Genomic DNA, 22,963 nt, shown 5'->3' with positions numbered 1-22,963 from the left:
GAGAGTTCAGAGTCCAGGATTACACCTAGGACCTTGGCATGGGAGATGGGTTGATGGTTGAGCCATTGATTTTGACAGAGAAATCAGGGGAAGAGATACGAGGGGGAGGAAATAGTATGAGCTCGGTTTTGGATAGATTGAGTTTGAGGAAGTGATGTGACATCCAGGCTGATATGTCTGTTAGTAAGTTTGTGATGTGTGAGGAGACTGATGGAGTGAGCTGAGGGATAGAGAGATAGATTTGGGAGTCATCGGCGTAGAAGTGGTAATAAAAGCCATGGGAGGCAATCAACTGACCAAGGGAGGAGGTGTAGATTGAGAATAGGAGAGATCCAAGAACAGAACCTTGGGGGACTCTGACAGAGAAGGGAAGAGGAGAGGAGGAAGTAGAATTGTAAGTAACCCCGAAGGAAGGTGATGTGGGATAGGTAGGATGAGAACCAACTAAGAGTACAATCACGGAGACCATAGGATTGGAGGTTTTTTGGAGGAGGAGGGGGTGGTGAACCGTATCAAAAGCAGCCGAAAGGCCCAGAAGTAGGAGTACAGAATAATGTTCGTTAGTTTTAGCCAATAGTAGGTCGTTTGTGAGTTTAAGGAGGGCAGTTGAATGTTGAGGGCAAAATAAATAAAGGACAAATTCACCTTTCTGAACAAGTTACACCCATATTTAGGGTGTAACATTTAACATGTTCAGCATCAGACCCCTCTCCCACTGATCCCCCCCCCATGTGACAGCCAGCCGGGGCGGGGGTGGGGAGAGAGTGCAGCTGTGCGAGGCTCGCATCATTGATTCACAGATCTCTGTAAATCAATGAACTACAAGTGCAGACAGCCTTTGTGATTGTCAGCTTGTAGTTCTCAATGAACTACCAGGAAGCTGTTGAGCACTCTAGGTAGTTTGTTGAGTTTCCATTCAGTAACTGCCTGAGGGACAGGTAGACAGCTACATAGACAGTCTGCAGGACTGTGGTATTACACACAATTTGTTGATCATGAGTACAATGCTTTACAGGCTCCTAACAAAAAGTATAAATGCATATTTTTTTACCTGCAAAAAAATGTTCATTTAAATTCATGAGTTTCATAGCCTCATATTTCTAAAAATGGTAACTGCTGTTTTTTCTTTTAAAACCTTGACTAAAGAATTCTTCTATCACTAACCTCCTTCTGAAAATGCTACTTGCTTGGCTTTCTCTGGCAGAGGAAAGAAGTATTTCTGATCTGAATATTTGTCCAGGTCAGTTACTCAGAAACTACAGAAGCCTTTGGTTTAGCAAGACAGATAAGCAACTAGCATTCTCAAAAAGAAGTACAGCATTGGCAGACTAAATATTTTCTCAACATGAACAGGAGTTCTGTTTTAAATATTGGTACATTTGAGGATATGTTTACCTTAAGTAGATAAATAGGACGTCCCTCATAGGAGGTTCCAATCTGTGAGCGACTGACAAGTTCTGGGTTCTCTGCTACAATGTTGGCAGTCCAGGCATAAATCTAAAGTGAAGACAATAGCTATAACATATTTTTCATAAAGTGTTTCCATGAAAATGTATTACAAGCGAATTGCAGCCTTACCGTTTCAATGTCATTATACTTCTCATAGCTATGTCCAGAGCGAACATTGCTGGTAAATTGATTTTCAATGACCATTTGAACATCATTAATCATAACCCTGCACAGAAACAGACCAGTATGTCAAGTTGATGTCAATACTATAATATGTGTTGATGATGACTCATGATATACACTTTACATCACTTGTAAACCACAATGATTTCATTTTAATTAAAAGAATGAATAAAAAAACATTTGGTGTAAATTCTATATTGCTTATTTTACCATACAAATTAAAACATTTAAAATGGCCAAAGAAAAAACCCACACCTTCTTTCCCCGGGTTTTGTTGTAAAATGTCAAGTGAAAACTGGGTCACCTTTATTCCTGGTGTTCAGAATGGAACTTGCCAACACTCATTTTGAGGAATTGTGAAAAAATTGATCAGTTGGTACTGTATATAAGGTTTGTATATGTTATTACAGGAAAATAATAACATAAAATCAGATTCTTACACATTCTCTTGTGCATTACATAGTAGGATGGGTGAGCATATTAAAAAAAATAAAAAATGCCCTAAAAATAAACGACTAGAAAAATTAAAAAAATTTCCATAGATTTACTTGAGGTACCTGGAACCAAACACTGTTGCAATCTGCTCTTTATACAGCATTGTAACAATGTTTTAAAATAAAACATTTGTCCGATCATTATGTGTATGTGAAAAGCTGTGACTTGCATCTATGTAGCTTGTAGCTCTGGTTTTGGTGATTATTTTGTCATGAAGCAAAAGGTAATATTTGCTTGTCATTTTTTTCATATCTTACCTAGTTTTTGACAGATTTATTTTAAGTGTGCATTAGAGGTGTTCTCTCCATACATTTGCCATAGAGACTTAGTCATTTCTAGCTTTGCGATTGTTCATATGTTTACACAAAGCAAAGGTTGTATTTACATCACGTAAGTAAAAGTATTTAAAAATTATTTCTATCTAAACAGGTAAACTTAATGGTCTGGAAATAGATGAAAGGAACAAAATAAAAAACCTATAACTAGTATCCTTTCACTAGTATTTCAGGGCTGCACTCAACACATAATAGTTAATATTTGTGAACATTTTCATAGCATGGTATCAGAGTGGAGACCATATGTAGAATGCACTGCATCTCCAGGGTTTGGGTTTAAAGCTGAGCTTTGGGGTAAACAAATATTCTCAAAATACAAGAGGCTTCTTACTAAAATCTTGGTGCCCTTTATTTCTTCCAGATCTATTCATATTTTCCAGCATGAAAAAAACTCCTTTTTCTCTAATCAAGAATTTCCATTTATAAGGACTGATTGCTGTTACTCTCTCCTAGTACCAGGTGAGTGGTATCGTATTCACCCTCTCTGTATTTTCCAGCAGACAGAAAGAAAAAAGTTTTGGGACTTTAAGTGAGGCATAAGACCAGTATAGTCAATTGTCTCCATCCCTATTAATATAGCAAAAAGAGAAAGGTTGGGACTTTGAATGAAGCATGCAGCAGGAAAGCAACAAGGACACTATGCACTGATAACAATGTATTTATTCCATGTAACAATGCACATACTCACGGCACACATGCAAGTATAAAATGAATAATAACAAATACATTCATATATTTACAAGTGAACAAACATGGCAAGGCTACAGGGCTTGCAATATGCGAAATTCATCAATCCATATTCTCATATAAAATTGAACCCAATATGATTAATGTAGGCAGAAACTGTCCAAACATTGGTAAGAATAGATTATGAACCCATGTTCTACACATGTGAATGTAGCATCTAAGAGCTCATTGTAAACATCTGAATGTAGCCTCTAAAATCTCAATGCGTTTCATGGAAATATATCCATTCATCAGGAGCAGATGCAAGGAGAATGTCTAAAAAATGTAGATAAATGAACACTATGTCAAAATAAAGAGGTAAAAAGTTATATATATTATGTAGGGAGGGGATAATACAGCTGAAACCTCTCCTCATACTTACACAATGACCATGGATGTGACATATAGTTGTGAGCACCAAAGATAAACTGCATATTGCAAGCCGCCCTGCACCATTACCACGTTTGTTCACTTATATGAACTTATTTGTTATTATTCATTTTATACTTGCATGTGTGCCATGAGTATGTGCATTGTTACATGGAATAAATACATTGTTATCAGTACATAGGGGGTTATTTACTAAAGGAAAATACAATTTGTACTGCAAGTGCACTTGGAAGTGAAGTCGCTGTAGATCCGAGGGGGACATGCGAGGAAAATAAAAAACAGCATTTTAGCTTGCATATGATTGGATGATAAAATCAGCAGATCTTCCACTCATTTCAGATCTACCCCTCAGATTTACAGCGAATGCACTTCCAAGTGCACTTACAGTGCACTTGCAGTGCAAAGTGAATTTGCCTTTCATAAATAACCCCCATAGTGTCCTTGTTGCTTTCCTGCTGCGTGCTTCATTCAAAGTCCCAACATTTCTCTTTTTGATTTTTGCTTTTCCAGCAGGCAGCCTGTAATGGGAGGAGCTAATAGGCAATACCCATAGACTATGTGCAGCACACTGATGATGTCACTGCTACTTAAAAATGGGATTACCAAAGCATTTGGTGTACACAAAGTGGAATTAAATCTTTGGTAGCATTTCCAAAATACACTATATTGTCAAAAGTATTGGGACACCTGCCTTTACACGCACATGAAATTTAATGGCATCCCAGTCTTAGTCCGTAGGGTTTAATATTGAGTTGGCCCACACTTTACAGCTATAACAGCTTCAACTCTTCTGGGAGGGCTGTCCACAAGGTTTAGGAGTGTGTCTATGGGAATGTTTGACCATTCTTCCAGAAGAGCATTTGTGAGATCAGGCACTGATGTTGGATGAGAAGGCCTGGCTAATTCATCCCAAAGGTGTTCTATCGGGTTGAGGTCAGGACTCTGTGCAGGCCAGCCACATTCCTCCACACCAAACTCACTCATCAATGTCTTTATAGACCTTGCTTTGTTAACTGGTCCAAATCATTTGGTGGGGGGCTGATTATGGTGTGGGGTTGTTTTTCAGGGGTTGGGTTTGGCCCCTTAATTCCAGTGAAGGGAACTCTTAAGGTGTCAGCATACCAAGACATTTTGGACAATTTCATGCTCTCAACTTTGTGGGAACCATTTGGGGATGGCCTCTTCCTGTTCCAACATGACTGTGCACCAGAGCACAAAGCAAGGTCCATAAAGACAAGGCTGAGCGAGTTTGGGGTGGAGGAGCTTGACTGGCCTGCACAGAGTCCTGACCTCAACCCAATAGAACACCTTTGTGATGAATTAGAGCAGAGACTGTGAGCCAGGCCTTCTTTTCTCACATCAGTGCCTGACCTCACAAATGCACTTCTGGAAGAATGGTCAAACATTCCCATAGACACACTCCTAAACCTTGTGGACAGCCTTCCTAGAAGAGTTGAAGCTGTTATAGCTGCAAAGGGTGGGCCAACTCAATATTGAACCCTACGGACTACGACTGGGATGCCATTAAAGTTCATGTGCGTGTGAAGGCAGGTGTCCCAATACTTTTGACAATATAGTGTATATTTAAATGACAATTTTTGTGCCTAGAATTTAGCTCTAAATCTCACCTGGTGTACTGTCTGCATGGAATTTGTAATGTTCTCCCCATAAAACTTTTTTTCCCTGATGTCTTTTGCTTAATATTTACTTGGCTATCATGTTGATCCAATGTTTTTTAATACTTTGGTCAGTGACCTATGGCAAGCATGCAAATAAGACATGTTACTTTTCCCCAACTGTCCTGATCTGCATACGTGTTCGAAGTCAGTGCTTGAGAAGTTATTGAGGCGAATGCTTCAGCAATACAACCAGGCAACTGGACTTTCAAGAAGGGTATTAGTAATTGTCAGGTTAATCAGCATTTAAAGTGGTATTAAACCCCAAACCAAAAATGTACTATATTGTAGCTTACTGGTCATTAAATGTGGTGGCTGCATTTGTTTTCTTTTCTTTTACTTTTTTCCCTATTTTTTCACCTATTAATCTTTCCAGTAACAAACCTCCTGAATTAATAAGACATAACCCTGGAGGAATGAGTATAAGAGGCACAGCAGACAACACCATTGTCAGTCTGGGGGGAGGATAGTGTTAAATGTATAAAGAGATTTGGATACACTAATGAATCAAAGCCAAACTCCAGCTTGTTTTTTTTCCTTTTGAGATAAAGGTTTTGCATGAATAAATAAAAGCTGATCATTTTAATCACTCCTGCAAGTGTAAAGTGGTTTGTCTCCTCCATGTAAACTGATACATTCTGTTGGAGGGCTGGAGTGGAGTGCTTGTGCTTTTGAAAAACAAATGAAAAACAGATGCAACGCTCACTTCAGGGTCCCAGAACAGAAATGTGAGGAATCGGAATAGCCGGTGCTCTGGCTCCTCCAAACCCCTGAACAGAATGCAGATATATAAGGAGAGCTGGCAACTCGCACATGTGTATCAAAGTTTTTATTTATCTACAGAATAGTGAGAATAAGAACAGCTTACATGTTTCAGCAAATAGCCTTAGTCATAGCCACAGCTACGACTAAGGCTATTTGCCGAAACATGTAAGCTGGACTTATCTTCACTAAACTTTAGTTACATAAAAACTTTGATACAGATGTGCGAGTTGCCAGCTCTTCTTATAAATTTACATTTGAAAAACAACAGAATTGCTGGGTGGTTTACTAGATAAAAATAGAAGAAAGCCTAAAAAACGGATGCAGCCATCACATCCAAGAATTGGTAAGCTGCAATATAATAAATGTTTTGTTTTGGGTTTAATACTGCTTTAAAAATATTTCTCACAAAATATACATTTCCTGACAGACTCCATGGCAGTCTATGTGTGGGTTAACCCCGCCTCCTCTCCAATACTATAGGATCCCATACCCATAAATTTGAACTTATCGCTAGGGACTGCGTTCCTTTTTTGTCCTACATTTCGTTTGTTCCTGAGTGACATCCAGTCGGGATACTTTTCTGGATTATGGCATATCTTCTGTGCGGTGCAGGCCCAGGGCCCAGCCATGGGCGGGTGACTGGCTGTCTTTCAGGCACAAGATGCTCCGGTGGTGGAGGGGTGGCTGCCTATATATGCCCGGGAAGGACGTCTATCTATCAAGTATGGCTGGCAAAGGTCTGCTGTCTTTTTGCTTTTTACCCATGGCAGTTGTTTATGTTTGCTTATTTGGTGTCTTGTCTACAGCTCCCCTTGCTGGTTATTTTCTTTTTACCTTCATCTTGTGGTTAAAAAATTTTCCATGGCATCTGGAGCACTTCTGCAGTCCAGGACGCCACAGCATCTCAGGGTTGTGGCCGCCACTGTGGTATGCGCATGCGCGAGGCCCCCGTGACTCCGAGGCTTGGCTCGCGCATGCTCAGAGCGGCGGAGCACCCGGCAGTTGCACTAGCATCGTCCAATAGTTCTCTATTGCACAGGCGTGAGGGGCGGTGATGACGTCATCTGGACGGGGGATTCAAAGTGCTGTCAGCCTCTGCCTAGTGGTGATTCCTACAGGCAGTGAGCGACAACCTTCCCCAAAGCCCAGGGAGCGCGTGACAAGGTAAGCCCCCGTGTGGGGTAGTAGTGCCTGATGGAGCAATGTCTTTAAAAAAATGTTTAAAAAAATATGCTCAAATATAATTATATATTAAAAAAAAAAAGAAATATATATATATATAAAATAATCGGCACAATGGTTTCCACGACCCCCATGGTCAAGTGGTCTCTGTGGAGGTTACGCCCTTTTCAGTCAGGGTTCCTTCGACAATGGAATTCGAGGGACATGAATCAGTCCATTGGTGTAACATCAGTGATAAGGAACAACCTCTTCTAGTGGCTCCAGCACAAAAACTTGCTCACCTGCCACTCCATCGCCCCGTCTCATGGGTCACGGTTACGACTGACACCAGCGGTAATGGATGGCGAGCCCTCTGCAGGTCAGAACTTGCACAAGGCAAGTGGGATGCTCGTCTTCACAATCCAGGCTCAAACGTCCTGGAACTTTGGGCAGCCTGGTGTGCCCTTCAAACCTTCTCTCATCTCCTGAAAGGGGAGTCGGTAGTTCTAAAGATGGACATCACCACAACGGTCTCTTATGTGAGGAGACAAGGAGGTACTCGGAGCTCCACCTTCCTCCAAGAGGTCGAACCCATTATGTCTTGGGCCCAGAAAAACCTGCCCAATATTTCAGCAGTCTTCATCGCCGGAGCCCAGAATGTCCAGGCGGACTTCCTGTCCTGCACACAGTTGGACAACAACGAGTGGTCTCTTCATGTGCAAACGTTCGAGTGGATCCTGTCCCTGGGAATTAACCCCGAAGTGGATCTATTTGCGTCCCCCTGCAACTTCAAGGTCGAGAAGTACTAGACTCGAGTCCATTGCAGTCTGGCCTTCAGAATAGATGCCTTGACAGATCAGTGGAATTTCAGCACGGCATATGCCTTTCCCCCGCTCCCGATCATCCTCAAGTTCTTACGGAGACTCCAAGTGGAGGTGGGAGTAATTACGCCTTACTGGCTGAACAGGCCATGGTTATCCCTTCTGACCCAGCTCAGTTTCCGGGACCCGGTGCCTCTCCCTCTCACGCCGGACGGTCTTTCTTAAGGGGCAGTCCTACACCCGTGTCTGGCATTACTGAAACTGATGGTCTGGTTCTTGAAAGGGAGAGGCTGGAATCTCTCGGGTGCGCCTCAAGAGTGATTTCTACCCTCGTGAGCTCAAGAAAGGCGAGCACGAATAAAATATATAAGAGAATATGGGCCAAGTTTGTTGAATTTTCATCCTCTAGATCATTTAGGGATCCAACATAACCTCAGTTTTCTTCAATCTGGGTTAGACCTGTCGCTATCCATTAGCTCTCTTATGCCCCGTACACACGGTCTGATTTTCCGACGGAAAATGTGTGATAGGACCTTGTTGTCGGAAATTCCGACCGTGTGTAGGCTCTATCACACATTTTCCATAGGATTTTCCGACACACAAAGTTTGAGAGCAGGATATAAAATTTTCCGACAACAAAATCCGTTGTCGGAAATTCCGATCGTGTGTACACAAATCCGACGCACAAAGTGCCACGCATGCTCAGAATAAATAAAGAGATGAAAGCTATTGGCTACTGCCCCGTTTATAGTCCTGATGTACGTGTTTTACGCCACCGCGTTCAGAACGATCGGATTTTCCACAACTTTGTGTGACCGTTTGTATGCAAGACAAGTTTGAGCCAACACCCGTCGGAAAAAATCCTAGGATTTTGTTGTCCGAATGTCCGATCAATGTCCAACCGTGTGTACGGGGCATTAGAGTCCAAGTCTCAGCTTTATCGGCCTTCTCCGGAACATCATGGGCTGTTCACCCACTAATCCATCAGTTCTTTTGTGGGGCATCAAGACTCAGGCCCCAAAGAAGACCAAGATTCCCAAAGCCCAGGGAATGCTTGACAAGGTAAGCCCCTGTGTGGGGTAGTAGTGCCTGATGGAGCAATGTCTTTAAAAAATGTTTAAAAAAAAAAAAAAGTGTTTAAATATAATTATATATTAAAAAAAAGAAATATATATATATATATATATATATATATATATATATATATATATATATATATATATATTTAAATGTGTGTGTATAATATTTATATACTTAAAATCTATAAATGTTTTTTTTTTTAGTTTACTTTCTTTACTTTACTTGGTTACTATGGTGCCTTTTTTCTTTACCAGCTCCGTACCTTGTTCTTAAGGTTCATCTGCTTATTGCCGCATCCTGTGCGATTTCTTGCTTAAGTTTGACGCTCCGTCCAGGAGTCATGGACAAGTCACCGCCTATGTGTGGCCAGCCCTCTCGCACAAGGTATGTGCAGATGAGGGGGTGGGGCTGAGATTTTGTTGGTTGAGAAGGTGTTTAACCTCCCTGGCGGTATTCCCGAGTCTGGCTCGGGTTGGATTTTACATACCAAAAGCGGTATCCCTGAGCCAGACTCGGGCTTGCATCGCAGGATCCAGGAAGAGCATACTTACCTTGTCCCCTGGATCCTGCGATGTCTCCCCGCTGTGATCGGCGAGCCGCTGTGTCTTGCTCGATTCACAGTGCCGAGCTCCGTCCCCTGCGAGCGTTGCGACGCACGGGGACGGAGTTCGGCGGTAAATTCAAAAGTGAAACACACAGTATAGATACAGCATACTGTAATCTTACAGATTACAGTACTGTATCAAATAACTACACATCCCCTTTGTCCCTAGTGGTCTGCCCAGTGTCCTGCATGCAGTTTTATATATATAAAACTGTTCTTTCTGCCAGGAAACTGGAGATTGTCCATAGCAACCAAAACTGTCTCTTTACATCAAAAGTGGTTTTAGAGCAGCTAGAAAAAAGCGATAATAAATTAGAATCACTCGCAGAATTGAGTGATAGTGATTTGTGGGGAGATCCGTCATCAAACACTAAAAGTAACGAAAGCTAAAATTCTGCAACTGAGCAAATTTCAGTGTTTTTGATTTGATTACATTATTATATAATTTTTATTATTATTATATTATTATTTGTTATAATTATTTATAGTTATTTATTATATTATAATTTTTTATTTCGTTTTTCAAACTTTATCATACCCGGGATGTCTACTAGACTCTTGTTTGGACAGATTTAAGTGAACTATTCCTAAGAATTACAGGCCTACAATATAAAACGCCAAATTTCTGTGCAAAATAATTGTACCGCTTTCAGCACCTAAAATCAGAAATAATCATACCGCCAGGGAGGTTAATACCAGATCTCATCCCCTTCTCCCTTTTTCTGTTTGTCATCATCTTTACCCCCTCCAGATCAGACCGCCAAATCATGGTTCGGGACGACAGAGACCTTGCCAGGCCGCAAAATCATCACTCATCATCCAGGTCCCCACTTGACTCTCCGTCTAGGACCCAACACCAGAAGAAATGTTCCCATTCCTCTTCCAACCAGAGGAGATGTTCCCATTCCTCCTCCAATCAAAGGAGATGTTCCCATTCCTCCTCCAGTCACCGCACCCACCGCCATGACAGCCGCTCTGATCGCAGAGCCTTCTGGGGATGTGGAACACGAGTCCCGGAGGGCAAGTCACTATGTGACCCATGTTTAGCCCCCCCAAATGGGATCTTCCTCTCGTTCTTGACTCATTGGGGGGATTTACTAAAGGTAAAAAAACTGTGCACTTTGGAAAGTGCAGTTGCACTCTGCAAGAGCAGTTGCTCCAGAGCTTATTAAATGAGCAGCAGTTCTGCTGACTTTCATCAACAAATCATGTGCAAGCAAAAATGCTGTTTTTTAATTTTCCTTGCATGTGATTGGGTATTCTTTGAAAAGTGAAGCTTTACCTCATTTACTAAGCTATGGAGCAACTGCACTTGCAGAGTGCAATTGCACTTTCCAAGGTGCGCAGTCTATTGCCCTTTAGTAAATCAACAACATTGTCTGGACTCAGTATCACGGGGTCTACCCCTCTTTCTATCAAAGACCTCTCTGCAAAAGTCGCCTTCTCGGTCGCTATGACCTCGGCCAAGAGGGTCTCCGAGATCGGTTCCTTGGGTCATAAAGAACAATTCCTGACTTTTTTCCCAGACCGGGTGGTCCTCATCCCTATGCTCGGCTCAAATCCGAAAGTTTTTTCAGTGTTCCATGAGAACCAGGAAATTGTCCTGCCTACATTCAAGTCTCCAGGATCTACCGAGGTTCATCCTTTGGATATTGGTGAATTACTGAAGGAATACCTGCAAGCTTCCTTTAGAAGCTCTGAACACCTGTTCATTTCATACTCTGGCTGTAACAGAGGGAAGCGAGCTTCAACCAGAACGATTGCGGCCTGGATCGTCCAGTCCATTCAGCAAGCTTATAGAGCTAAGGGCTTGGCTCCTCAGGAGGCGGTGAGAGCACACTCCACCAGGGGTATGGCGGCGTATGGGCAGCAGCCTGGCATGTGGCTCCAGACGTTATCTGCAAAGCGTCCTCTTGGGCCTCAATTAATACCTTTATGTCACATTACTGTATAGAGCCTGCTTCTCTATCTTCTGTGAATTTTGGTTTAAAAATCCTGTCGGTTGACGGGGCAAATTAAATCTTTTTGTTCAGCATACCCACCCCATGTGGTCTGGCTAGTTATTTCCCACACACACATAGGCTGCCATGGAGTCTGTCAGGAAAATGGAAAATTTATTATCAAATACTTACCGTAATTTTCCTTTCCTGATGGACTCAATGGCAGATGGAGTTCCCACCCATTTGGTCTAGGAGTTGGCTAGTTACAGAACATAGTCCCTAGAGGTGGGTTCAAATTTATGGGTATGGGGTCCTATAGCATTGGAGAGGAGGTTAACCCACACGTAGGCTGCCATGGAGTCCATAAGGAAAGGAAAATTACGGTAAGTATTTTATAATAAATTTTCCGTTTTCCCAAATGTTCTTACTATGACAAAAGTTCAGAAAGTCATAAAGGCAGAGCAGCTTTGATTGCACTTACTCAAATGGCATTCCACTGTAAGCAATGAGAGCTTGAATGTCAAAAGCATTATCATATCCAGCCCGAAAGTCAGCAGCCTTTCCTTGTTCAAGAAGTGAAACTGAGTCAGGAACCCAAAAATCCAGCTGAGAGAATGAGAAAGAGAAAACAGTAGATAGGCAGATTAGGGACATTGAAGGAGGACACTGCTGGGTTCAATCACATATAGGTTTATTTTATCACATAACACTACAGTAGAGAAAACAATGTTTAATCTCCTGCTGAACTGGAGAATGAAGAGTACAGCAGTACGAACACCTAAGATAAACAAAGAAGCAAACACCAAGTGAGGGGTTCAATTAGTAAACATTGTAATATCACTTGTGGGTGAGCTTAGCCCTAAGTGCACAACATTCACCTCTCTTTATTCAAATATCTATATTCATATTTATAAAATATATTTGTATATATTTGTAGCGGCATCCCCGACCTCCAAAGGCCTAATGGTGACCTCCAGAGTCAGGGAGAGCTGACATCCATCTTCGCAGTGTGGGTTACTAGGCATAGTGAGTGTGGTGTAAATAGCGTAAGTTGGGCACCAGACACTTTGAGAATGCAAAAACAGATTTATTGTCTCTTAACAGAACTGGCCTGAATAGAAGAATAGAAAGGAATAGAAGAACAGCTATACAGTTCAAGGGCCTTTAAGCTGAATTGCAGCAAACTGTATCTGTAGACCGGTGCCTCCTATAGCAACTGAACTTGTAACTTCAACTTCAATGCAGTATCTACACAGTATCCCATTGTAGATCCTCTCACAGAGCTCCTAGTCTCTCACTCTACTCTTTAGATCCCAGTCGCCACTGGATCCCTTGAGCTCTTCTACGACTAACCCACTGTGGCTTCCAATTGTCACCCACACTGTCCCGCTAGGTCCCTGACATGGCTCTTCAGCTAACCTGCTGAATCCTCTGCAAGCATCAACCAAACTGTTCCGCTGAGTCGCTAGCTTAGCTCTGCTGAAGCTTTCCCAACTTCTTTACCATCCCCGGCTAGTGAAAAAGGCTGCTCTGGTACTTGTTCAGTCTCCACAGAACCTGGCCTCTGATAACAGGAGAGATTGTCCCTTGCTGACGACTGTGTCCCCTTTACCTCTGATTCTGGTTCTCGCTTGCCTCTGGCGACAGGAGTGGTCATCTCTGATGGCAACTGATTTCCTTCAGCTGTGGTAATTACTTGGTTCTCCGGCCAGCAGAACCCCTGCAACTTGGTTGGGGTTCAAGCCTAAAGCCCCAACCCCATGCTTCTTGCTTTCAACGTGGATAGGCTTCAGACCGCCTAGCAGCCAGGTACTCCCGGATAGGCCTCAGGCTTCTGGCCTAGCAGCCGGGAGCTTTGCAAGACACGTTCACCCAGACAGCCGTCCAGGTGGCACAGAACCCCGATCACCTGACTCCTCTTGAATAAATGGGCTCTCCCAACAGGCCATGGGCAAAGAGACCCCTACTGATTGGCTGAGACAACCCATCCACTCCTAGTCTGGATTTATTATGCCTTTGTCCATCGAATGCCACAGGTAACAACGCCACCTAATAACAAAAGAGAGAGGTGCATCAAACCCAGATTTAGGAAAAAGTCAGTGGATCTCCCTAATAATTAGCCAGGCTGGTTACCACCTAGCAAACTAAATTTGTCAGCAACCCTGCCTAAGACCAGGGTGCTACATATTTATAAAATATTTGAATGAAAAAGCAGGATAAAATGAGCTCAGAGTCCATGGATGTCCATCTAGTTTCATTAGATCATAATGTACCTGGAAACATTTCAGGCTTTACATCTTCCAACATAACATTACAGACTCAGAGAACTATCACTGTTCTCTTCCTTTGCATCTTTCCAGGCTCTAGCTCTGTCCTCCTTTTTAAAGATTGTCACTCATTTCTTTCTAAGCACCTCTCCAGGCTCTTCCTCTGCTCCCCTTTGTAAGACTGTCACTCTTCTTTTTCTGAGCATATCTCCAAACTCTCCCCCTGCCCCCCTTTTGGAAGACTTTCACCCTTCTCTTCCTGAGCTCCTGTTTAAGCCCCTCCTTCTGAAAGACTGTCACTCTTCTCTTCCTGAGCTCCTCTTTAAGCTCCCTCTTTTGGAAGACTGTCACTCTTTTTTTATGAGCCTCTCTCCAAGCTCTCCCTCTGTCCCCCTTTTGAAAGACGGTTACTCCTGTCTTCCCGAGCTTGTGGGTAGGTGCAGCATGATGCGGCAGGCGGGAAATACTTGGAAATCCAGAAGCACAAAACATCATGAAAAAATATTATATTCTAGTTATTCTACATTTGGTTAATACATGGAAAACCAAACCAAATCAGAAGCCCTTAACCTCACATTATCACCAGATCAATTAAATATGACGATAAGCAACTGTAACTACAAATGGGAAAATAAATCTCTCTCATACCTGGGAATTAAACTCACACCAAGCATTGACTCGATTTTTTAAACCAATTTTAAACCACTATTAAATTTGATAAAAAAAAAGATCTCAAAAAATGGTCCCCAAAACTATTTTCATGGTTTGGTAGAGCATCAATACTGAAAATATCGATTCTACCAAGGTTACTATACTTCTTCAACGCTCTACCTATAAAAATCGCAACCTCCTTTTTCACTAAACTTGTAAATCTTCAAAGATGGTTCCTTTGGGCAGGTAAAAACCTCTGAATTAATTTCCACCAACTTACCCTTCCCAAAAATAAAGGAGGCATAGGACTCCCAGACTTTATGAAATACCATCAAGCCACTCACATCACCAGACTCATAGATTGGCACTGTCATGGAAATAACAAAGACTGGGTTCATCTAGAAACCGCTCATAACAAACAACAACTACTCTACTACCCTTGGACGATGCACTCTAAATTCGCCCGGAAACATAATACACCCCCTGATCACAAACACAATAAACATTTTCCACAAAATAGCTAACCCACACAAACTCGCTTTGATCCCTGGTCCACTAAAACCAATTGCCAATAAGCCAGATTTCACCCCTGGCCTATCTCAGGGAAATTTTTCACAACCCAAAAATAGTGTCAAACTATTGGCATCCCACTGTCTCCTTGGGAATAAGGCCAGGTCACTGGAATCTCTTCAAGAAGAGTTTGGCGAATCATTTCCTGGCTTCTGGTTCCACATGCAATTGAAAAATTTCTTACAAAATAAAAAACACAAGGCTTCATACTGCCTTCCCATGACAGCCTTAGAATCTATATGCTTCCAAAGATCCCCAGTTCTAAAAACAACCTTCCTTGCATACTCTTGGCTAAACCAGCCGCCATACAAAGAAAGTAATAAGCACAGAGAAAAATGGGAGCTAGACCTGGGAATTAAAATCAGCGCTGCACAATGGGAAAAGGCCTGTATTCTAGCCCATAAATTCCCATTAAGCACAAAATTACAGGAAACATCATACAAAATCTTTTTTTTTTTTTTTTTTTTTCCAGACAGAAATTTCTACTTTTATTGATTGTGTGGAATAATTCCGGTCCGCACATCAGACAGTTCTATATACAATACATTCTGAGAAGGGTAATCAGACACTACGAGGAGCTGGGCCAGCACAGACAGTAACTGGACCTTTCCGGGAGTAGGGAGGAGCTGGGCCAGCACAGACAGTAACTGGACCTTTCCGGGAGTAGGGAGGAGCTGAGCCAGCACAGACAGTAACTGGACCTTTCCGGGAGTAGGGAGGAGCTGGGCCAACCTATACAGTAATTAGACCCTCCCGGGAGTAGGGAGGAGCTGGGCCAGCACAGACAGTAATTAGACCCTCCCGGGAGTAGGGAGGAGCTGGGCCAGCACATGCAGCAATTAGACCCTCCCAAGTGTAGGGAGGAGCTGGGCCAGCACATGCAGCAATTAGACCCTCCCAAGTGTAGGGAGGAGCTGGGCCAGCACATGTAGTAATGAGACCCTCCCAAGTGTAGGGAGGAGCTGGGCCAGCACATGTAGTAATTAGACCCTCCCATAAGGGGAGGGGCTTGGCAACTGACACCCCCTGGAGTAATCACACTCTGAGAGTCAATAAGAAAACGAATTTATAGAAAATCTCTTCCAATAATCATTCATCTCCAGGAATGTATCGGTGCGACTTCTACAGATCTCTCCATTCATGGAGTCTAGTTGGGTGCTGAAGTGCGATCCGTTTGTCTCTCTTTGAACTTTAATATCAGTGATCACCATGGAAACCTCTGCGGACATCACAGGTGGCCATGTTGGCGGTCACCATAGAGACCTCTGACATCAGGTGGTCATCTTGGTAGTCACCGTGGAGACATCTGTGGTCATGTTGGCGGTCACCATGGAGACGTGTTTTGGTGGTCACCATGGAGACGTCTGCGGCCATGTTGGTGGGTACCATAGAGATATGTGTTGGTGTTTACCATAGAGACGTCTGCGGCCAGGTTGGTGGTTACCATGGAGACGTGTGTTGGTGGTTACCATGGAGACGTGTGTTGGTGGTTACCATGGAGACGTGTGTTGGTGGTTACCATGGAGACATGTGTTGGTGGTTACCATGGAGACGACTGCGGCCAGGTTGGTGGTTACCGTGGAGATGTGTGTTGGTGGTCACCATGGGGAGATCTGTGGCCATGTTGGTGGTTACCATGGAGACATGTGTTGGTGGTTACCATGGAGATGACTGCGGCCAGGTTGGTGGTTACCGTGGAGACGTGTGTTGGTGGTCACCATGGGGAGATCTGTGGCCATGTTGGTGGTTACCATGGAGACATGTGTTGGTGGTTACCATGGAGACGCCTGCGGTCAGGTTGGCGGTTACTGTGGAGACATGTGTTGGTGGTTACCATGGAGACGCCTGCGGTCAGGTTGGCGGTTACTGTGGAGACATGTATTGGCGGTCCCGGCTCAGCACCTCCTGCACGCTCCGGTAGATCTCCCGCAGACAGTCCAGGCGGGGTTGTGGACCCCGGAACACAGGGATGAGTTGGCCGTCCTCAGTCAGGACACACAGACCGTAGTGGACGGCACAGCCGGAGACGGTCTCAGTCAGGAGGAGATCCCGGATCCTCCACATCTCCAGGAAGTGGGAAGTTTCCCTCCCCGATCCGAACACAGAACTTCTCTGCAGACCCAGAGAGCCCAGAACCAGCAGACTCTCCTCCTCCACCCGGAACACGTGAAGATGGACGAGAAGGCCGAGCAGGGAGACCAAGATGGCGGCGGACAGGACGGCGGAGAGCTCCGTGTACCATCATACAAAATCTTAACGCAGAGGTATGTGACACCACAAAAGGCCAGGAGGTGGTTCCCTACAACCACGGATATATGCTGGAGCTGTGGCATGGAAGTTGAAACATTCCTATGCATCTGGTGGACATGCCCCCCAATTCGTGACCTTTGGAACAAAATAATATACTGGATTAAACACATTACCGAAACTAAATTAAACCTAAATGCTGCTTCCTGCCTAATTTATATAAACTCTTGTTCTCTGGGTAAGTAATAGAAAACCCTTACAAGGCATTTATTAAATGCAGCAAAATCTTTAATTCCATTACATTGGAAATCCACCAACACACCAAAGGTCAGGAATTGGTTGGACAAAGTACAATATATATACAAAATAGAAGAAATATCAGCTATTACCTGTATTCATTATAACATTGATTTACTCTCAATAGTACATTTTGTTCTTTTAAAATGTAAACTGACATTTTCACTCTGTTGATTTTCTTTTTTATTATGATAATTGTAATATATACATTTGTTTTGTAAACTCTCAATAAACTTTGATTGTGAAAAAAAAAAATACATGGAACAATAGAATTTAGTATATGTGTAGTGCCCCTGCCCTAGACTGGTTAAATGTAGTTGTTGGGCTCTGCTATATCCAGTAGAGCTGCAATTTATTTTCCAGATCTGGTCAGGTTTTAAAATGTAAACTGACATTTTTCACTCTGTTGATTTTCTTTTTTTTTATGATAATTGTAATATATACATTTGTTTTGTAAGCTCTCAATAAACTTTGATTGTGGAAAAAAAAAATACATGGAACAATAGAATTTAGTATATGTGTAGTGCCCCTGCCCTAGACTGGTTAAATGTAGTTGTTGGGCTCTGCTATATCCAGCAGAGCTGCAATTTATTTTCCAAATCTGGTCAGGTTTTTTTCCTGAAGCTAGGGGTTGATTGCTTCTGCCTGCCTCTGGTTGAAGTGGTTATACCAGGACCATGCTTGCAGCTACAACCATTATCTTGGCATTGTTATTTTCTGCTGGCGATTCCCTTAAAAGTGAAAGTGATCCAAGTGGCTATACAGCTGCTTGATCACTTTTACAGGAGGCAGAAGGGGGTCCCCTCCTCTTGTGCCTTTACAGGGCTCTGCCATCCGATTGGGGAGCCTGGTAACGATGCAACCGGTTTAGTCGCATAACCTTGGAAGAGTGGAAGGAACAGAAGCTTTTCTGTGATGTCAGGAACCAGAAGTGACAAAGATTTTGGCACTTCTGGTTTTGGCTTGTTTATTTAATAGTCGATACCAGCTGGTACAACATCTGATCCAAAAAAATTATAGCACAGTGTAAAAAAATACATTTAAGTAAAATAATAAAAAAATAAACTTTTTTCACGTGCCCCCGTCCCCCCATGCCTATGTGCAAATGCGAATGTGCAAGTAGGTCACGTACGCATATGTAAATGGTGATCGCACCACGCATGTAAAGTATAGTCACAAATGTCAGAGTGAGAGCAATAATTCTAGCACTATGTAACTATGTAACTCTAAACTGGTAACCTGAAAAGGCTTTTAAACCGTCACTTATGAAGATTTTTAAGTATCGTAGTTTGTTGCTGTTCCATGAGCATGCACAATTTTAAAGCGTGACATGTTTGGAAACTTTTTACTCAGCATAACATTATCTTTTATATTTTACCAAAAATTGGGCATTATATTGTGTTTTTTGTTTACTACGATGCATTTAAGTGTATTTTTCCCCCCACAAATTGTGTTTGAAAAACCACTGCACAAATATTGTGTGACATAAAAATTTGCAACACCCACAATTTTATTCCCTAGGGCCTAAGCCTAAAAAAATATACAGTATAATGTTTGGGAATTCTAAGTCATTTTCTAGTAAAAAAATGCTGATTTTTACATGTATGAGAGAAATGTCAGAATTGGCCCCCGAGGTCAAGTGGGCAATGTCAACGTCAATAAAAAAAATATTGTTTGCAATAATGGTCCTGTAATAGTGTATGTATTTATATCTATTGTGTGATGATCTATGCAGCCATCCCTATGTACTGCATACACAATGTCAGGAATTAAGGCTGGAGGAGTCAGTATTTCCCAGTGACAAGCCTGCAGTTTCTGTACAACTCCTACATGTTCATAGATAATTAAAATGTCATTGTGCCATTCCACATTTCCTGCAGTGGGGGTTTTATACAGCTCAGCAGTTTAATAGCATTAACCATTCATGTACATATGAAGGGTAAATACAATATATGTTATTTTGTAGGTTTCAGAATACTAAATATTAAATTATTCTTTCAAGCTTTGTTATGCCAGCAGTTTATGATCACAGCTTGGCTCAGATCAGAGTTATTTATGCATTTTATGTAAGCCTTGCTTGGCATGTGTAACTAAGTATGGCTATGTTGCAGAATGGAGAGGAATGTACTGAAGACATTAAAAACACACAGGAAGATTTTGAAGGACACTACAACAGTCAACATGTCATATTAGCTAGGGATATAACACATGTAAGCTCAATATTAAATGTAAGTCAATAGATTGTGTGATATTTTACAGTCACTACCTTTACCATGTTGAGATTTGTAGCTTGGCAAAAAAAATCTAGAGTTAAAAGTGTGCAGCGACAGACCTGTCATCTTCCTGCAAGCGGATGTTCACGGGGCGGATCATGGATCCGTCCCGTGTGCAAGAGCCCTTAGCGTTATAGACCAACTTCACACCTATGTGTTATGATTATTATGTTAACATGGTACGATGCTGTGCATTGCAGTGCCATTTATTTTATTTTTTTTTTTTAAATGGCACTCCAGCATAGTAGCGGAATGCACCCCTGAGCCAAATGGATTACATGTCAACACAAGTTGTGCTCTTTCAGGTCCCATAAAAAACAAAAAAAAACAAAACATAAAAAAATCATAAAAAAATCCCAGATGGTTATTATTATTACTGATTCAATCTTTTTTTTTTGACTAATAGACCCCCACTTTCAGCACTAGACTGCCATGGCAGTGCGAGGGCTTAGAATCTACACTAATTTACATTGAGATTTAGGATCTGTGATCAAATATGCTGAAAAAGATTGGTGAACTACAGAGGACAGAGTATACATCTAGGAAATAAGTGTAGCATGGACCCCTGAGAGGCCCCCGCTTATTTTTCCTCAGGTTCTCTTCCCATTCAGGTATAAAGGAAGCCATGCACATGACCACTCGAACAATCTCACTATTCATTGACCAGGCCAGGGGGTGTCTTTTATGCTTTAATGCTGATTGATCTTGGTTTGGGTGCAGCTTTGGGATACTCCAAATTTAGTGTGCAAAGTAACTGGAGGAACTCTCTCATATTTCTACTCTCTTCAGGGAAATCTCCCTCTTGGCAGAGACTAGAAACACAAGCAATCCTGGAACTGCCAGTAGAGCACACAAGGGGTTAAACAGCAGACAGTCACTAGGAACAAATACAGTATGTGGTCCAATATCGGCCAGGCACTTCTCCCGTGAATTTCCAGGCCAGATCCTTAGTGAACCCTCTTGATTTGGCTCCAAATGCTCCCAGAAAATAGGCGTCCCAACTCCCACTGAGCAGGGACCTCAATGAGCTTCTGCAATAGGCCCCCCAGCTCCCACCAAGCTGGAACCTTGATGAACTCTCTGCAAGCTTCAGTTAACCTACCCAGAAGTGCAGCAGCCCTTCAGGCGGGGATCTAATCCTCCTGGACAAGAACCTTGCTGCTCCAGGCCTTAAACTATTTCTGCCCTTCTTAGCCACTCTGGGAGCTCCCCCCCCCTTCCTTAGGGATTGGCTGAGACAGCATAAATATTCAGGCCCAGGGTCTGTCTCTTCCAGCCCATTACATTTCAGAACCTATTAGAAGGCAGGGAGAAATAGTTGAGCCTACAGCCAGTGAGACCAAAAACAGCCAAAAATAATCACACACTGTTCCAAAGTTTACAGAGGAGCCAAAAAGACTAAAGTTACCCGAGCCTGTCTAGTAACCTATTCTAGGAGGGCACTACATAAAGGTTAGTAAATTCCCTGCACTGCTGCTCCCACCTTCCCCGACAACCTTTATCCACAGCACTTGTTCTTTGTTGTTTACTGATGATACTAACAGTTCTCCTGCTTGATTTAAGCATAGTTATATTAAGATTTAATTAAAAAGGAACTTCATCTGAGTTATTTAAACATTTATTGATAGCACCTAAAATTGTTCTTGCATTTAAATAATAATAGAAAAAGGAGGCAGGGGTTAGGGTGACCCTCCCCTGTTTTCTGATTGGTGTGAAGAAGGCTTGGAGTTTTCCAACATGTGGCAGCAAGGTGCCATGAGAGTTTTCTCCTTGACAAGCCCTGTCTGGCTCACAAGTTCCTTCAGGGTATGGAGATGAAAGGATATAGCTTAGAAAATAAATTGAATGCTGGATGGCAACCCCTATGTGCAGGATGTGTATAAATGTTAACTGGAAGATGTTCCCTGAGAATGGGATGTGTTGTGACTAGGGTTGCACCGATACCGAGCATTTGAGCGACCACTTGTACTCGCACAAATGCTCTCGATGCCTAATCCGATACCTGGGAATGAAGAGGCGGTGTTGCTCTCAACTAGAAGTCAGTGGGTAGAGAGTGGGGAGCGGAGAGCGAGTCCTTAACAGGTTGGCAGCAGCGGAAAGTAGGCTGGCCGTGGCAGGGGTGCAGGGCGCAGCCGCATGTTCCATCAGAATCTGTGACTGGGGCCATCACATTCTGTAACGAATTGACATTCCGTGTCTCCGTCAGAGGTTGAACATCCCGGCACCCATCTTGGTACACCTTGCACTCGGCCGCAGTAAGCCAGCAGCGGACATCTTGTTACACCCAGCCCATATAGCTTTGGGCTGGGTGTAACAAGATGTCTGCTGCTGCTTACTGCAGCCGAGTGTGAGGTGTACCACGATGGGTGTCGCAGTATATAGCATTGCAAAATCTTTCCCTTCCTCTCATCATTCATTTAATTTATTATGCCAGGCCAGCAATTGTCAATCAGTGCTACATTTCAGTGCCCATCGGTACCTGCCCATCAGTGCCCATAAGTGTCGCCTATCAGTGCCACCTATCAGTGCCAGCCATCAGTCAGTGCCACCTATCAGTGCCCATCAGTCAGTGCCACCTATTAGTGCTCATCAGTGCTGCATAATCAGTGCCACCCCATCAGTGCCCTTTGGTGCCGCCTCATCAGTAGCACCTAATCCTATCAGTGCCCATCAGTGCTGCATATTAGTGCCTCCTCATCAGTGCCCCCCCATAAGTCCCCTTCAGTGCCCCATCAGTGCCACCTCATCAGTGCCCCCTCAGTGCAGCCTACCAGTGCCCCATCAGTGCAGCCTCATTAGCACACATCAGTGCCCTGGCAGAGCAACGTTCTGCCACATCAGCTAAGAACCGCTGCTCTTGGGAGACAAGTATGGATCCATGAGATGCACTTTAAGGCTTTATGACTAGAGTTTTAAGTATGTGGTGGAGGATCTGTGGATTCCAATATTTACTAAATGCGAGTTTTGACAATTACCTAGTGGTTATCCACTTCCAGTAAGCCCCCAACTGCTACACATATGCCACCCATCTGG

General features: G+C 42.9%; 2 protein-coding genes across 2 annotated transcripts in view; both read right to left on the bottom strand.

Moving 5' to 3' along the window:
- The window catches only part of LOC141139605 (carboxypeptidase B-like), a 55,263-nt gene that overhangs the window by 23,700 nt on the left and 8,600 nt on the right, over positions 1-22,963 (bottom strand). Inside the window, exons 3-5 of the mRNA XM_073625903.1 lie at positions 12,107-12,231; positions 1,579-1,675; positions 1,396-1,497 (exon numbers count right to left, since the gene is read on the bottom strand). Coding sequence (XP_073482004.1) covers positions 1,396-1,497; positions 1,579-1,675; positions 12,107-12,231 — 324 coding nt within the window. The remainder of the gene's footprint in view (positions 1-1,395; positions 1,498-1,578; positions 1,676-12,106; positions 12,232-22,963) is intronic.
- PIGH (phosphatidylinositol glycan anchor biosynthesis class H) lies at positions 15,589-17,354 on the bottom strand (the record flags this gene model as incomplete). The annotated part of the gene is made up of 1 exon (XM_073627628.1): positions 15,589-17,354. A coding segment is annotated over one exon (378 nt), but the record flags the coding sequence as incomplete, so codon positions are not given.

Source organism: Aquarana catesbeiana, linkage group LG04, assembly GCF_042186555.1.
Source record: "Aquarana catesbeiana isolate 2022-GZ linkage group LG04, ASM4218655v1, whole genome shotgun sequence".
NCBI classification, from domain to species: domain Eukaryota; kingdom Metazoa; phylum Chordata; class Amphibia; order Anura; family Ranidae; genus Aquarana; species Aquarana catesbeiana.
The sequence above is the reverse complement of the archived record's forward strand: the minus strand, read 5'-3'. Positions and strand labels throughout refer to the sequence as shown.